A 17,788-nucleotide genomic window follows, 5' to 3' on the forward strand; every position below is an offset into this window, starting at 1 on the left:
AATTTTTTTATCTTGATAAATGTTGTTTCTGTTGACAGTCCGTGTCCAGACCCCCAGCATGACAGAGGATGAGGGAAAGAAAAGCATAACAGACTTTGAAACTGCTTGTCTCAGGGCCAGAGTTAAGGGAGGTCCTAGTTCATCATCTTTTACAAAACAGGTTTGAGGATGATTATAAACTTCAATCCAATTCTTAAAATTGAATGATTTGTCGACAGTTAATGTGTTGGCTTGTTTGAGCATTTAGTTGTCGGGATTGGTTCATAGTTATTATTGGATAAATATTGATCTTTTGCCTGACTTCATTTTAACAACAGGTTGGTTTTATTTGAGACTGATATTAAAGAATTTAAGCATTGAAATTCAATGCTTCAGGTCTCTTGGCTTCTTTTTATACCCCAACAAATGAAGTTTGAAGGGTGTTTATTGGAGTTATCCTGTGGTCGGTCAGTCGGTCGGTTTGTCGTTTTGTCCGTTGCAATTTACCTTGTCCGGAGCATAACTTAAAAACCACTGGATGGAATTGGATTAAACTTCATACAAGGGTAGAGCATAATGAGAGGAAGTGCAGTGTACAAAAACCATAACTCTATTCTTGCTTATAACTGAGTTATTGCCCTTTGTTACTTTTTTGTCTGGAGTATAACTTGGAGAAAAGTACTGGATAGAATTCATTTGAACTTCATACAATGGTAAAGCACAATGAGAGGAAGTGCAATGTTCAAGAACCATAACTCTTCTTTAGCTAATTACTGAGTTATTGCCCTTTATTTGTTTTTTTTGCTGTCAATTTTTTTTCCAGACATTTACTTGCAAACTAATAGATGGAATTTATTGAAACTTCATACAATGGTAAACTACAATGAGAGGAAGTGAAGTGCACAAGAACCATAACTCTTTTTTAGCCAATTACGGAGTTACTGCCCTTTGTTACTTTTTTCTTGTCCGGAGCATTACTATTGGGATGGAATTTAATAAAACTTCATACAGTGATAGATCATAATGAGAGTAAGTGCAGTGTACAGGAACTGCAATTCTAGTTCAGCCAATTACAGAGTTATTGCCCTTTGTTACTTTTTTCTTGTCCGGAGCATAACTTGAAAACTATTTGATGGAATTTAATAAAGCTTCATTCAGTGATAGATCATAATAAGAGGAAGTGCAGTGTACAGGAACCGCAATTCTATTTCAGCTAATTACAGAGTTACTGCCCTTTGTTACTTTTTTCTTGTCCGAAGCATAACTTGAAAACTATTTGATGGAATTTATTAAAGCTTCATACAGTGATAGATCATAATAAGAGGAAGTGCAGTGTACAGGAACCGCAATTCTTTTTAAGCTAATTACAGAGTTACTGCCCTTTGTTACTTTTTCTTGTCCGGAGCATAACTTGAAAACTGTTTGATGGAATTTAATAAAACTTCATACAGTGATAGATCATAATGACCGGAAGTGCAGTGTGCAGGAACCGTAATTCTATTTCAGCCAATTACAGAGTTATTGCCCTTTGTTACTTTTTTCTTGTCCGGAGCATAACTTAAAAAAAAAGTAACCTAACTCTTTTATAGATGGTCATAGGCAATTGTATATCATGTGCAACAGAACATCAAATATATCAGTATTAACATCTCAGTATTAGCATCACTGATATTGTTTAAAGCCTTTTTTCTAACTTTTAAAAACATAATCAAAAAATGAACAACTGACGATAGTCCATAAAATAAAATTGTCATTTATAGGTTGGCTTTCCAAATAGTTGACTGCAATTTCATATCATGGCAGCATTCGGGGGTATGAATCACCTTCAGTGATAGCTCTAGTTTTTAGTTAAGGCCAAAAAAAAAAGACTGTTTCTGGTAACCCGACCGACCCTATTTTTTCCTTGCCGACCCTAATCTTTTTTTTAGGCATAAAAGTAAAAAATCAAAAATTAAATATATCGTCGGTAATTTCGTTGTTTGTCTGTCTCTGTTTCCGGAGAATAAACTTTTATTTCTATAAAATTATTTATCCATGTCCAAAATGGAACTTACTTTTTTTACATTAGGCTTTGCGTATATCATGCAGGTTTCTTATGATTTGGCTTTGCGAATTCATACAGGCTTAACTGCCAGGTTGACATAAATTAGCAATTATCAATGGTTATTTATTTTGCCTAATTTAAGTCCCATCAACTGAAATCCAAACAAAAACCATGTGAAAGTTTTAACAACACATTTATAGGAATGTGCCGGCTGCAGATCAAACTGTACAATTTGTGACGTCAGAGCACGAGCGGTAATAAGATCAAAGGCGCGTGGCTATGGTTTGTATTTAAATCGGTCGGTCGGATACCGTATGATACCACTTGATTGCCAGGATTTCGTCTAGGCTGGTGAGAAAATACCATACGATTGAAAAAATATAAAAATCAATTATCGTCGTCTGGAAACCTTAAAACAATGACCGAAATGTTTGAATTCACTACGAATATGAATGAAACTTTGATTGTTACGAGAATAATGATATATTATAGATAATAAAATAAGATACGTAAAATAAATCCTTATCCGCGTTTACTTGTTCTGTTATTAACCTACCTCCACATAAAAGAGCTCACAGTTGACAAGAAAATCGGTGATTTTCTTCAAGCAAATTAACAAATTTAGTTGATAAATGACTGTTTGGCTAGAACATCATCATAGATTTGTAAAAATTGAAGTGCTGGATTTGTTCTAAATCGTCTTATAAAGGAGTATTGTATACCAAAAAAACACCAAATTTCATGGGCAAAATTGGCGGGAAAGTACGGTAGTCGAAGGTAAGGAAATGATTTCAGACATTAAACAATGCTGTTTTTTTCTGACTTTTGTTAATTATGGAAAGCTTAGATATAATATAATTGATTTGATGCAACAGAATTTTGCATGAAATTGAAACTGTAAAAAAAAAAAAAAAAAAAATCCCGACCGACCGATCCCATTTTTTTTCGGCATATTACCAGAAACACAGGTCTTTTTTTTTTTGGTCTAGTCATCATTGAACCAGGTCCATAAAGTGTTGTTATGCTTCTGATCTACATGTATGTCTGTGTATTAATCTGGTTTTCTTAACTTTTCTGAACCTATTTCTCCCGGCTCTTGATGAAAGCTCTCCAAGCATATCTACTTCCAGTTCCTGTTTGAAACTCAAGCAGCACTTTCATCCCATTTTGTCCTAAGAGGCAAGAGCTATGTCAAGAGACATGACTTATCTGTTTGTGTCCGTTAAGAATGTATTAATCAAGTATATTTCCCTAAACTAGTGAATGTGGACCCTACATATAACCGTCTGGTTCCCTTATGAAGCTTAAGGGTCATTTGGACCCCATCATGTCTACAGAGGATAGCATAGTGTCCTGAGAGATGTCTAGAGAGCCCACACTTTTCCAGAATATATTTATTTATTCCAATTATTTTCCCAGGATGAAGGTGATCCCAGCACATCTCCTTCCAATTCCCATATAAAGCTAAAGCGACATTCAATGCCCATAACATCCACAGAAGCGAAGGCAGTGTCCAGAGAGATGTCCAGAGAGCAAAGAGAGGCCACACTCACAGAGAGCAGGGAATCTTTCTCTGATGAAACCATCCTAGAAATGGCCAAGAAAGATTTAGTCAAGATTCTCAAAATTGAAGTTAGTGTTATTTAAATATGAACATTAGTGATCTTAATTAGCACAAGCCTGTGCTAGTAGAATGCTTTTCAGGCTTGCTCAAAATTTGCATTTATTATAGCAGGGTTTGTTTTGATGCTAAGCACTTATTTAAAATAACATTAAATTTCTACGTAATACACACATAAGACATAAAAAGCAAACAAATTGAGGAGTCAGTGTTTTCGTTAAAATAACCTCTCTTGAGACCCAAATCTGCCTCTCTCCAGACATAAACTACCTGTTTGGCACTGCCCAATATTATCATGTCTTATTATGACTGTGAAATTTGGATGCATGATATTTTGGTATCATTTAAAAAGGCTTTATGTGTAAGGTAAGAATATCTATGATGTGTTTTTTTTAATATTGATTATAACTTGTGGCCCAACCTAATTGTATATCAATACAATAAATTATGATATTATATGTTGCAATATTAACCATTTGTTGTGCATATACAGAATACATGGATACACCATTTTACACATGTATTTGCTTATGAAATATGATTTGATATGTATTTCTCATTCTTTCATGCTTTATGATGAAATATGGGGGTTTAACAGTGAAATAACTTTCAGGACTACTTTTAAATTCCTTTGTTGTTACATGTACTTGCCTTGATCAAAACAGAACATTGGACTTCGGTAAGTTATGTCAAAAAATGTTAAAAAAAGAAAGAAATATTTTATAAATTTAAATAAATATATAATTGGAAATTAACAACTTACCATTTATTACCGGTTTATCAAACATTTTACTGATCTTTGAAGCTGAATGTTCGAACATTTGCTTTCATACCAAACAAATTACAGACAAAAACAACTGTTCGAACATAAATAAAATTTTATATCCTCGTTCAAATGTATTTTGAACTGTTAACCGTTGTAGTACGTAAAATGAGCTTCCTGGAGAATTCACACAATTTACAGATAGATCCAATATTTTTTTTACCCCACCCACACCTCAAAATGTGTCAACAAACTAGCGTGGCATTTACTCTTTATCTGGAAAACAAACATTTTAAATCGAAACAGACTGGTCTCTGACAGTAAGATGACTGTATATTAACTTACTATAAAAACACGCGTACATGCAGTCTTAAACTAAGAAGAATGGTTAAAATCCAATGAGTATCCACATTTGTTTTGCTAACACATTTGACCTTCCAAATTTTCATTCTTTAAATAGTGGCATAGTAATTTGGTTTTGTATTCATGCCCATCTTAAAATAAAAAGTGTTTTCATTATTTTTTGGAACATATGTGCACTAAAAATACTTCATTGTTTACTGTTCATAAAGCTTTGCAATAAAAAACGAGCGAATATTAAGCTATAAGAATGAATAGCAGAGAACTATTTCTCAGCAAACCGAAAGTAGAAAAATTGACAGCTATAACTATGCGTGAGGGGCGCCCCACGGGTAGCGGCCTAAAGCCCACCCTTTTCAACAAAGGGGGTAATTCAGAAATAAATAAAAAACAAATAAAACTCTGAAAATAAGCATAAAAGAAACAGAAAATTTGTTTATTTCACTGTAAGATCGTATTTTATTTCACTCGTGATCATAAAAAAACTACATTTTCACTCGTGGCTTCGCCACTCGTGAAAATATGTTTTTCTATGACACTCGTGAAATAAAATCCGATCTTACACGGAAATAAACAAATATCCTCTATTTATCCATATTAATCCTAAATTAATTCAATTTTATTTTGAGCTGTTATGTTTGATTCAGAGTTTCATGGGTCAGATTCTATTTCACTGTTTATGGTCCATGGCTTTATCTTAAAAAAGGCCGAATACCTGAAAACTGTTGAAAACATGACTTTTGTTGGTGAAATTATTCGGTCTTGTAATATTGTGCAAGGTCTTGTAACTTTGATTAAATTACAGGCTACTACTCCTGTAACAATTATCAACTTTTGCAAGTCTGGTGCATAAAACAACAATCTGCTTTCTAATATTAAGATCTGTTTGGATGAGTTCAGCTGTAGACAATTTGTAAAACAAGTATTACAAAAGCACAGGAAAAGTAACGATCAAGCATTGAAAGTATTTTCTCCTTATTACCCTTATTACTAATACCCGAGTTAATTGCCCAGATTTGCATGGTGTGAAAAATATGCTTGTTTTTAACTGAAGCAAGAGCTGAATTCGTTCAAATGAAGTTTGTCAGCTTTGAGCGCTCTGTTTTTTTTAACTTTAGCTTTGTTAAAGATATTCAAATGTAATTGGCTACACACGTCGCCAGAAGCAATACACACATGTATAGCAGGCCTCATATCTTTAATAAATGTGCAGTTACGCGCAGTTATGCTCTTTTTTTCTACTGAATAAAACCCAACAGAAGGCACTCTTGTTCAGTTTTACCATGTATCATTTCCATATGACTTTGTGTTCAGAGTGAGGACTACCTAGATGGGAAGGTCCACTTGCACACATACAGAGCTGGAACAACTCTCCTCAAACAGGGAGATCAGGTATCTGATAAATAAAATGTCATACAAGTGTTATAATTCTTAAATTATTGTAACAGATTGCATCAAATTGTTCGTATAAATTTAGTATTCAGTTGAAAATAAATATCCTTGGTGTTTTTAGGTTTTAAAATTTGGAGAAAATTGGATGAAATTTATCAGCCTTTTATCAAATATGTGAACATGCAGTGTAAGTTCATGTAATAAAAATTAAATCAAATACTCTAATGTTGCTTGTTTCAAATGTAATACAATCATTATGCTATTTCTTATATTACACTTGTGTGATATTACCTGAAATTGATGTCATGTTGCCCTACTAATTAAGCATCAAACTTTTTACTGAAAATGAATAAAACCCTTCTGTTTTGGCAACAAATGTTTCGTGTGATAAAAGTAATCTTACATTCCATTTCTTTGATGTGTAAAAGTGATTGACAGGCTTATTGCACTTCATTTGAACCACCAATTTCATTTGCAAGCAAGTACATCTATATTATTCCACTCTTACATGTTTATTTTTGCTCCAATATCATAAACAAATTGTGAATACATTTGATTCCCATCCATATGACTTCTCCAGGATGCCTCCATCATGTTTGTCGTCAGTGGAAAGCTCAGTGTTCTTCAGCATTATGTAGGAGAAACAGCTAAGGAGGTTTGTTTTTTATCACTCATTATATTTGAAGCAACATCAGCATATATTTAGAAGTTACATGTGAAATAAATGATGTTCACTTTGCGAAATACTACATCAAGTGTCCTGAGAAGTTGTGTGCCTCATAAAGAGGCAGTCGTTGCAACTTTTTGATATATTATCACTGTTTCAATTCAACCCAAATGATCTCTTTTTTAATCCAATTACATAGATTTTCAGTTACATGATTTCCTCCATCGGACTCATAATCCCTGAAGTTTCACAACAAATAGTAACATGAACAGTTGAGGTATTGTTATAGCATTGGTGTTGATGTTGTTGGCGTAGCCATGTAAAAACTTGGTCATAACTCAAAATCTATTCAAAATATTCACATGAAACTTGAGACATGTTGTAAGAGGCAATGCGCATATGTGTAATAAGGCCCATAACTCTGGCTCTAATAATTGGTGCGTTATGCCAAATCTCAACTGATTACATCAACAACAGATGAACATTGATGTTTGGTTTTGTTATCTTTCATCATTACATATGTCCTTTCAATTTCTTACATATCTTATTTCCCTCCAGGTTAAGCTGTTTTCCGCCCAGCCTGGTGAGATTGTCGGAGCACTGGCTGTCCTGACAGGGGAACCATCTTTCTTTACAATACGGTCGAAAATTGATTCTCGTGTTGTTACCATCTCCAAGTCAGACTTCTACCTGTAAGTTGATGGAAATTAAAGGAAGATAATTACAGACTTATCGTTCATTATATTCTGATTTTAAAACATTTCTGCTGCTGCTTTTTTGCAGATATAAACAAACCATTTAAAATTCAGAACGCAGCTTCAGCAAATAACAAAATGTTATCAAATGTTTATATGTTCAAGTTTCTTTAAATATTTATATCAAAATTCAAGGATTATGCGAGAACAGCCCTCAGTTGTGCTGAATGTAGCGTCTACCACCCTCATACGATTGACACCGTTTGTTCGTCAAATTGACTTTGCCCTTGACTGGATGATGATAGAAGCAGGAAGGGCTCTCTTCAGGTGGGTTGCTGTAAAAGAAGTTAATATATTGGATTTGTTTATTCTCCATTTGTGTTGTGTGAGTGTTGAGTGATGGACATAACTTATGAACAGTTGTGGACATTTGCACACAACTTGGAACTCTTGTTTACAATTTACATCACTCTTGTGTTGCAAGACCCATCACTCTTGTATAGCAAGACCCATCACTCTAGTGTAACAAGACCCATCACTCTATTGTAACAAGACCCATTACTCTTGTGTAACAAGACCCATCACTCTAGTGTAGCAAGACCCATCACTCTAGTGTAGCAAGACCCATCACTCTTGTGTAACAAGACCCATCACTCTAGTGTTGCAAGACCCATCACTCTTGTGTAACAAGACCCATCACTCTAGTGTAGCAAGACCCATCACTCTTGTGTAGCCTGACTTTTGTAGCAAGACCCATCACCCTGACTTTTGTAGCAAGACCCATCACCCTGACTTTTGTAGCAAGACCCATCACCCTGACTTCTGTAGCAAGACCCATCACCCTGAATTGTGTAGCAAGACCCACCACTCTAGTGTAGCAAGACCCATCACTCTAGTGTTGCAAGACCCTTCACTCTTGTGTAGCCTGACTTTTGTAGCAAGACCCATCACCCTGACTTTTGTAGCAAGACCCATCACCCTGACTTTTGTAGCAAGACCCATCACCCTGACTTCTGTAACAAGACCCATCACTCTAGTGTTGCAAGACCCATCACTCTTGTGTAACAAGACCCATCACTCTAGTGTAGCAAGACCCATCACTCTTGTGTAACAAGACCAATCACTCTAGTGTAACAAGACCCACCACTCTAGTGCAACAAGACCCATCACTCTAGTTTAGCAAGACCCATCACTCTAGTGTAGCAAGACCCGTCACTCTAGTGTTACAAGACCCACCACTCTAGTGTAGCAAGACCCGTCACTCTAGTGTAACAAGACCCACCACTCTTGTGTAACAAGAGCCAGCACTCTAGTGTAGCAAGACCCATCACTCTAGTGTAGCAAGACCCGTCACTCTAGTGTAGCAAGACCCATCACTCTTGTGTAACAAGACCCATCACTCTAGTGTAGCAAGACCCATCACTCTTGTGTAACAAGACCCATTACTCTTGTGTAGCAAGACCCATCACTCTTGTGTTGCAAGACCCATCACTCTAGTGTAGCAAGACCCATCACTCTAGTGTTGCAAGACCCATCAATCTAGTGTAACAAGACCCATCACTCTAGTGTAGCAAGACCCATCACTCTTGTGTAACAAGACCCATTACTCTTGTGTAGCAAGACCCATCACTCTTGTGTTGCAAGACCCATCACTCTAGTGTAGCAAGACCCATCACTCTAGTGTTGCAAGACCCATCAATCTAGTGTAACAAGACCCATCACTCTAGTGTAGCAAGACCCATCACTCTAGTGTAGCAAGACCAATCACTCTAGTGTAGCAAGACCCATCACTCTAGTGTTGCAAGACCCATCACTCTAGTGTTGCAAGACCCATCACTCTAGTGTTGCAAGACCCATCACTCTAGTATTGCAAGACCTATCACTCTTGTGTAGCAAGACCCATCACTCTAGTGTTGCAAGACCCATCACTCTAGTGTTGCAAGACCCATCACTCTAGTGTTCCAAGACCCATCAATCTAGTGTTGCAAGACCCATCACTCTAGTGTTGCAAGACCCATCACACTAGTGTTCCAAGACCCATCAATCTAGTGTTGCAAGACCCATCACTCTAGTGTTGCAAGACCCATCACACTAGTGTTCCAAGACCCATCAATCTAGTGTTGCAAGACCCATCACTCTAGTGTTGCAAGACCCATCACTCTAGTGTTGCAAGACCCATCAATCTAGTGTTGCAAGACCCATCACTCTAGTGTTGCAAGACCCATCACTCTTGTGTAACAAGACCCATCACTCTTGTGTAACAAGACCCATCACTCTAGTGTTGCAAGACCCATCACTCTTGTGTTGCAAGACCCATCACTCTAGTGTAGCAAGACCCATCACTCTTGTGTTGCAAGACCCATCACTCTTGTGTAGCAAGACCCATCACTCTTGTATAGCAAGACCCATCACTCTTGTGTAACAAGACCCATAACTCTTGTGTAACAAGACCCATCACTCTAGTGTAGCAAGACCCATCACTCTAGTGTAGCAAGACCCATCACTCTTGTGTAACAAGACCCATCACTCTAGTGTTGCAAGACCCATCACTCTTGTGTAACAAGACCCATCACTCTAGTGTAGCAAGACCCATCACTCTTGTGTAGCCTGACTTTTGTAGCAAGACCCATCACCCTGACTTTTGTAGCAAGTAGCAAGACCCATCACCCTGACTTTTGTAGCAAGACCCATCACCCTGACTTCTGTAGCAAGACCCATCACCCTGAATTGTGTAGCAAGACCCACCACTCTAGTGTAGCAAAACCCATCACTCTAGTGTTGCAAGACCCATCACTCTTGTGTAGCCTGACTTTTGTAGCAAGACCCATCACCCTGACTTTTGTAGCAAGACCCATCACCCTGACTTTTGTAGCAAGACCCATCACCCTGACTTCTGTAGCAAGACCCATCACCCTGAATTGTGTAGCAAGACCCACCACTCTAGTGTAGCAAGACCCATCACCCTGACTTTTGTAGCAAGACCCATCACCCTGACTTTTTATAGCAAGACCCATCACCCTGACTTTTGTAGCAAGACCCATCACCCTGACTTGTGTAGCAAGACCCATCACCCTGATTTTTGTAGCAAGACCCATCACCTTGACTTTTGTAGCAAGACCCATCACCCTGACTTTTGTAGCAAGACACATCACCCTGAATTGTGTAGCAAGACCCATCACCCCGACTTGTGTAGCAAGACCCATCACCCTGACTTTTGTAGCAAGACCTATCACCCTGACTTTTGTAGCAAGACCTATCACCCTGACTTGTGTAGCAAGACCTATCACCCTGACTTGTGTAGCAAGACCTATCACCCTGACTTGTGTAGCAAGACCCATCACCCTGACTTTTGTAGCAAGACCTATCACCCTGACTTGTTAAGCAAGACCCATCACCCTGACTTTTGTAGCAAGACCTATCACCCTGACTTGTGTAGCAAGACCCATCACCCTGACTTGTAGCAAGTCCCATCACCCTGACTTTTGTAGCAAGACCTATCACCCTAACTTGTGTAGCAAGACCTATCACCCTGACATGTGTAGCAAGACCCATCACCCTGACTTTTGTAGCAAGACCTATCACCCTGACTTGTGTAGCAACCCTATCACCCTGACTTTTGTAGCAAGACCTATCACCCTGACTTGTGTAGCAACCCTATCACCCTGACTTGTGTAGCAAGACCTATCACCCTGACTTTTGTAGCAAGACGTATCACCCTGACTTTTGTAGCAAGACCCATCACCCTGACTTGTGTAGCTAGACCTATCACCCTGACTTGTGTAGCAAGACCTATCACCCTGACTTTTGTAGCAAGACCTATCACCCTGACTTGTGTAGCAAGACCAATCATCCTGACTTGTGTAGCAAGGCCCATCACCCTGACTTGTTAAGCAAGACCTACCACTTTGACAAAATAGTTTTGCTGATGAATGTTGGCATCAGCTTGAGCTTCACTTCAGTGTGAGTGATAGCTAATACGATCATGCTGGAGTCTGTAGGAAAGCTACTAGAATCCATTGTAATAGGTATTGTGAAAAGGACCATTTGTTGGATCAAACCCCAGAGCCTATATTCCCTGATGTCTTCAGTCTTTAAATGTCATGCGACTTCATTTTCTTACCATTCTGCTGAAAAATACTTGGAGTTTATGATTAAAGAAGGTACTATTCGTAACTTGTACAGAAGTTTTCACCAACATTATACTTTAAGTAGTAGTTTTACAATGGAATAATGTTATGGTGGTGTCTCAAGCTCAACTCATGATGTAAGTGGCTATTGTCCCAGACCTCTTGTGTGTGAGTGGTACACCTATATTGAATCAGTCATTTTTAATGATTAGTTTCAAGCTCTTGACAAAGTAAAAAGGTAACAATCATGTAAAAAAATATTTTAATTTGATGCAATATTTCTTTCTGAATTATGACGCCCACATGCTGTGGAGGTGAACCATATTGTTTTAGCGCTGATATCCATCAGTCCATCTGTGTGTAAAATACGTACCTAAAATTTCAGACAAGGTGATCACTCCGACTCCATCTACATAGTGTTAACAGGGCGTCTTAGGACGGTTATCACACTATCAGGGGGTAAAAAGGAGCTGGTTGGGGAATATGGACGAGGGGAGCTTGTTGGAATTGTCGAGGTTCTCACACAGCAGGAGAGAGTCACAACAGGAATTGCTGTCAGGTGAACCTTATAAGGAGTGTATATACGTTTTAATCCGTCCCCGCTTTAACGTATAAAGTAATAAATAAAAAAAACTTTAACAGGATGCTTTAGCAGCTAAAGAAGAAAACAGTTTATCATCGTTCAGATAACTGTTCACAGAGATATAGCCCTTTTGGGTTTTACACAGTATAAACAATATCTATTGTATTCCAGAGACACAGAACTGGCCAAGCTTCCATCAGAGTTGCTTAATGTGATCAAAAGGAAGTACCCCCAGGTTGTCACCAGGCTTATACATTTGCTGGGTACCCGGATTATTGGGAATATGAGAAATAAGGACACACTTCATATCTCAGGTGATTGGTTGTTTTAGAACTCGTTTATGGTCTGTGAACAGCATTTTTTTATTGCAAAGGCTATTTTTAGATAGTCATTGCACTTTAATTATAGATACCATATAATACTGTATAAAGGACACCATCATTTATATGATGCAGTCAAAACAATATTAAAGAATAATAAACCACAAATTCATTCTGTCATCCCAGTGACACTCTACTAGAAGCCCTCAAATCATTGGTAGATGTCGTGAATTGTAAAAGTAACAGCTGTATACTTAACTTAAATTTTGGTTCTCAACATGCCAACACCTTCAGCTAAGTATTACAAGCACGTGGTACAATGCAACGAACATTGAAATTGTTTATACTATTGGTATGTTACTATAAAAAGGCAGCGGGAGTTTTTCACACTTTGACAGTGCACAATGATGCCACTTCACAGTATGAATGTTTATTTATTATTATTTTAATACAGAATCATACAATGTAAAATCTATAGTACAATATTGAAACTTTAGATAATGAACTATGTTTATTTGTACTCACCCGGCCTCTTCTTAAGTCCCTAAGAAGAGGATTAAGCCAAGCTCACTATATTTGTTTCAGTATAACTTATTTAATATTTTTATTCTTGAGAGTTTTTGACTTTAAAAGGGAATTATCTTTAAAATAAGCGCTATTAACTAATTTTAATTTAGTAAAATCATGATTAATGAAGTTTGGCTAAATGTAATAAGCTACTTAAGCTTGTAACCCTTAAGAACTTTCAAGAAATTGGGGCTTAATGGTACCTGATTTTTCACTGCCTTTATTACCCTTTTTCTTCCATTTATTTCTCCATTTAAACAAATTCAACCAGAAATTGACTCTGAAAAAAATGTTCGAAGCCTAATATTATAAATAGGATGCAGGCATTTTTTAACCAGGTTTTCACATAGTGAAACCGGGCGGGCAGGCGAGCGGCCGGGCGATGTCAAACTCACCTATGAAATTGAACAATTTCAGTAAGGGTTTACATATCTTGACCAAACTTGGTCTATAGGGAGAGTTTATGAATACCTTTTATGGGATGGCGTTTGGGGTCCCTAGATTCAAGGTCACTGTAACTAAAAATAGAAAAACGGTTGAAACTGAATAACTTTAGTTAGGGTTGATATATCTTGACCCAACTTGGTATAAAGGAGGAGTTTATGGATGCCTTTCATGGAATTGCGTTTGGGGTCCCTAGGGTCAAGGTCAAGATCACTGTTGCTAACAAAAGAAAAACAGTTGAAACTGAATAACTTTAGTCAGGGTTTACATATCTTATCCAAACATCGTATAAAGGAAGAGTTTATGGATACCTTTCATGGTAAAGCATTTGGGGTCCCTGTGGTCAAGGTCAAGGTCGCTGTTACTAAAAATAGAAAAAACAGTTGAAACTGAATAACTTTAGTTAGGGTTGACTTATCTTGACCCAACTTGGTCTATAGGAAGAGTTCATGGATACCATTTATCGGATTTTGTTTGGGGTCCCTAGGGTCAAGGTCAAGGTCACTGTTACTAGAAATAGAAAAATGGGTGAAACTGAATAACTTTAGTTAGGGCTGACATATCTTGACCCACTTTTAGTCAGGGTTCACATATCTTGACCAAACATGGAATTGCGTTTAGGGTTTCTAGGGTCATGGTCAAGGTCACTGTTTCTAAAAATAGAGGAATGGTTGAAATGGAATAACTTTAGTCAGGGTTCACATATCTTGACCAAGGTTGGTACGGGCGATGTCAAACTCACCTATGAAACTGAATAATTTCAGTAAAGGTAGACATATCTTGACCAAACTTGGTCTATAGGAAGAGTTTGTGAAGAAGTTCCTTTAAAATCATTTTCATTTTGCAGCAACAGAGTTTGATGATTTACTAAAATCACCGATGATAAAAATATCTATATGTGCCATGACAAAGTAACATAATCATCTTTATTAATTGATTAACCTTTCCCTTTAATATTCATTTCCACTTTTATGCATGCTTCCTGTCTTTTGTGTATATCCTCTAACCAATTTGGCATGTTCTTATACATACACACAACACACAACAAATCGACTTAATTATAATTCTCACAACACAGGCTGAAGTTCTTCTGTCAATCATTGAAAACCTGATTTTGTCGCATTGCGGCGTTTGTTTTAAATTAAATTCCACGGCAAAAAATTGCATCCTATACACAGTATAATAAGGTTCCTTCAAATTATCCCTTTGTCAAAGATGCTATCGATAGATCATTTTTGAATCATTTTTAGTTTGCTTGGGTACTTAGTGAAACTATATGTTCCAAACAAGGTATTTTGCAATTTATGATTTTTTTAGAGAGTATGACCAATGGTGGGGAGACGAGGGGTTCAGTGACAAACCTAGCTACTGTGGCTATACTGCCCGCCTCCAGCGATGTACCCCTCACTAATTTCACACTGGAATTGCAACATGCACTCAAGGCCATAGGTAAGTTTCTCTTTTTATGATGAATCATTTTGTAATTTTTGCCACATTATGCATCATCAAATATGTGATCCACTAAAAATGCATTCTTAATTTGAAAAAAGTATCATATGCTATTGGGTCTAAGATCGGCTTGGTTCAATCATGAATTCCATGCAATGAACTTTCTCATCTTAGTCCTTGGGTGTTTTCCTTTCATCAGTATCAACAGAGTCATCTTATTAACACTCGTATTGTACAATCACTTTGTCAAATGGATAGTTGGTTAGTTTAGACAATGCTTAATTGATTTTGCTGGGAAAACATTTAGTTTAGTTGTGATGCTCTCTTTATATTTTACAGAAATTCTTGATCTTATGGTATAATGTTGTACATTCATTGATAGATAGCCCCAATGACTATCACACTTCTGCACAAAATGATTTTAATGCCAACATTGGACAAATGCTGCGCAGAGCTATAATTTGAAAAAAACTTTTTGAAGGTCCTGTGACGAGGTTTACCAGCGAGATAGTAAAGCGCTGGCTTGGAGTTGGAGCGCTAGACACGTAAGTATGACACAGTATTAAAGTTTGACATGCAATAATTGATTGGTGCCCAACATTGGCAATAATCGCTCATGATCATCAATAATGAAACATTATTATTTATTTTAAATGTCATAAACTACTCCTGTAATATATCATTTGTTCAGTATTAACATCATATATCCAAATTAATGCTATGAATGTACAAACTAATAGTTCAATATATTAATTTTAGGCTTTTTGTCATTCACTATGAATGACCAACTTTGAAATATATAATTATGATAGGCAGGGATGTTATTTGTCCGCGGATTCGCGGAATTCCATGGATCTTATGGCCCCAGAGATCCCCCCCCCCCCAAAAAAAAAAAAAAAAAAAAAAATTTACCTGAAAAAAATTATTTGTTTGCTTTCAGTTTAAGTTAATATTCAAGTTTGCTTCAATTTTAAAGTCAGGAGAGCCCTCAAAAGAGCTTCTAAAAAGCCTATTTTTCTTCTACAGCAGTGCGCTTTTGACCCATAATCCCATGACGAAAATGTTTCAGCCCTCCAGCTGCCAGGTCAATCACATCCCTGGATAGGGTCATGTTCTCTTGGGAAACATACTCAAGTGTGATTCCAGGGATTTCCCTGATGCAGAAATCCTGAATATCGGCCTCATTTTCAGGGAACCCTTATTTTGAACTTACATGGCATCCTTGGGATGCCCAAACTAAACTCTCTTTGTGTGTAGACCATGAAATTAGGACCCCATATAATCACATAAGACCCCAATTTGTGAATCATATGGGTCACAGGATCCCGACCAGGACACTTCTAGAGAAAAACATGACATGTAACTGTCTTAATAAGTGAACAACAGTCTGGTTGACCTTTTGTTATGCTTTTTTAGTACATACAAACAAGGCATATTTGAGGAACTTCAGATAAAGTAAGTGCTATGCTTCTGTTGGTCAAAGATCTTTAGCTTGACTGTTTTTCTGAAACAAAAGAGGCATTGTATCCTTATCAGCATGTGTGAACTTAAACCCTGGCCATAACGATATAAAGATATTTAAATAAAGCTTTTTTTACTAAAGAAAATATACATCTGTGTAACATGTGTCCATAACTCTAATAATGGTTGAGTAATGCCCCTTCTCAACTGAATAAAACAGATGTGTATTGGCAAATAGTGTCTGTGCTTTTGTTAATTTCATGTTTAGAATGACTTGCTTTGTGAATTATTATATCTTTCTAATACATAAATCTTTAGACTGACAGATTTAGCTATCCTCCTATTAATATTGCTAAGCCTTTATATGTACTATAATCAATCTTGGTAATAATCTCATATATATACCTACATTTATTTGTGTTCTAGAACAATGCTTTATATGTCACCTGCGAGGAATGGCAGACACAAAGAGATGACTTTGTTCGGGGTCCATGGCATAGTTGTCAATGTCACACTTTTGATTGTGGTCAATAACTTTTGAATGACTTGTTGTAGAGTCTATGTATGGATAATAGCCCCTAGTGATTTTGGGGTTAATGGGTGAAATGTCAATGTCATGGTGGCCTCTGCGCTCTGCCAGGTTAAACATCCATCTCACGGTTTGTTTTGTTTGGCTGATATGTTGTAATCAGTAGTTGTTGTGCCATTGCATCAGATTTTACATGTTGGACAAAAAAATATTAATTTTATGAAAGCCATGTCCATTTAAATATTTGTTTACGACCATTTGTCTCATTTGTCCTATTTTTGGTGGCATGTATAAATTTTTATGTAAAGCTTCGCCACAATGAACCAATGAAGTATATGTGCCACAGCACATGAAACATTTGGGCAAATCAGGGGTTTTTGCAAGACAAAAACTACAAAAAATTTAGCATCGTGGCATCGACTTGCCGTCGTGTCTTTACTACTGTCGCACAACTGTCATATGACTGTTGCACGACAGTTATGAGACAGTTGCAAGATTGTCCCACGAATATTTCATTACGTAAGAGGCATGCACGACATTGCAAGTCTGTTGTGCGTTAGTCTTTCAACATATTTTCCTTTTTTGAGGGGTATATAGCTGGGGCGAATGAAAGCTTGGAAATGCAAGTTGTCTGTTGTCCCTGACAGAGGATGGCCACCTGAGCACATCAGCCGCTGTTACCACCTTTCTCTTGTTAGTTTTTATCTTGGTAGGCATCCTGGATACAAACTCGGTTTAAATTTGCAATAAGTTGAATAAAATAAAGTGACAAGTGTTAGGCTGAACT

General features: G+C 37.1%; 1 protein-coding gene across 7 annotated transcripts in view; it reads left to right on the top strand.

The window, feature by feature from the left end:
- LOC128207397 (patatin-like phospholipase domain-containing protein 7) overlaps positions 1–17,788 on the top strand; it is a 72,188-nt gene that overhangs the window by 22,549 nt on the left and 31,851 nt on the right. For 5 of the 7 annotated variants that reach the window (XM_052910280.1, XM_052910285.1, XM_052910281.1 and 2 more), the window contains exons 12-22: positions 39–160; positions 3,443–3,655; positions 6,082–6,159; positions 6,740–6,814; positions 7,385–7,518; positions 7,717–7,848; positions 12,034–12,207; positions 12,403–12,545; positions 14,880–15,011; positions 15,493–15,556; positions 16,428–16,466. In XM_052910280.1, coding sequence (XP_052766240.1) covers positions 39–160; positions 3,443–3,655; positions 6,082–6,159; positions 6,740–6,814; positions 7,385–7,518; positions 7,717–7,848; positions 12,034–12,207; positions 12,403–12,545; positions 14,880–15,011; positions 15,493–15,556; positions 16,428–16,466 — 1,306 coding nt within the window. The remainder of the gene's footprint in view (positions 1–38; positions 161–3,442; positions 3,656–6,081; positions 6,160–6,739; positions 6,815–7,384; positions 7,519–7,716; positions 7,849–12,033; positions 12,208–12,402; positions 12,546–14,879; positions 15,012–15,492; positions 15,557–16,427; positions 16,467–17,788) is intronic. The other 2 variants (XM_052910286.1, XM_052910282.1) reach the window with 1 other exon arrangement.

This window comes from Mya arenaria, chromosome 11 (assembly GCF_026914265.1).
Source record: "Mya arenaria isolate MELC-2E11 chromosome 11, ASM2691426v1".
NCBI classification, from domain to species: Eukaryota; Metazoa; Mollusca; class Bivalvia; order Myida; family Myidae; genus Mya; species Mya arenaria.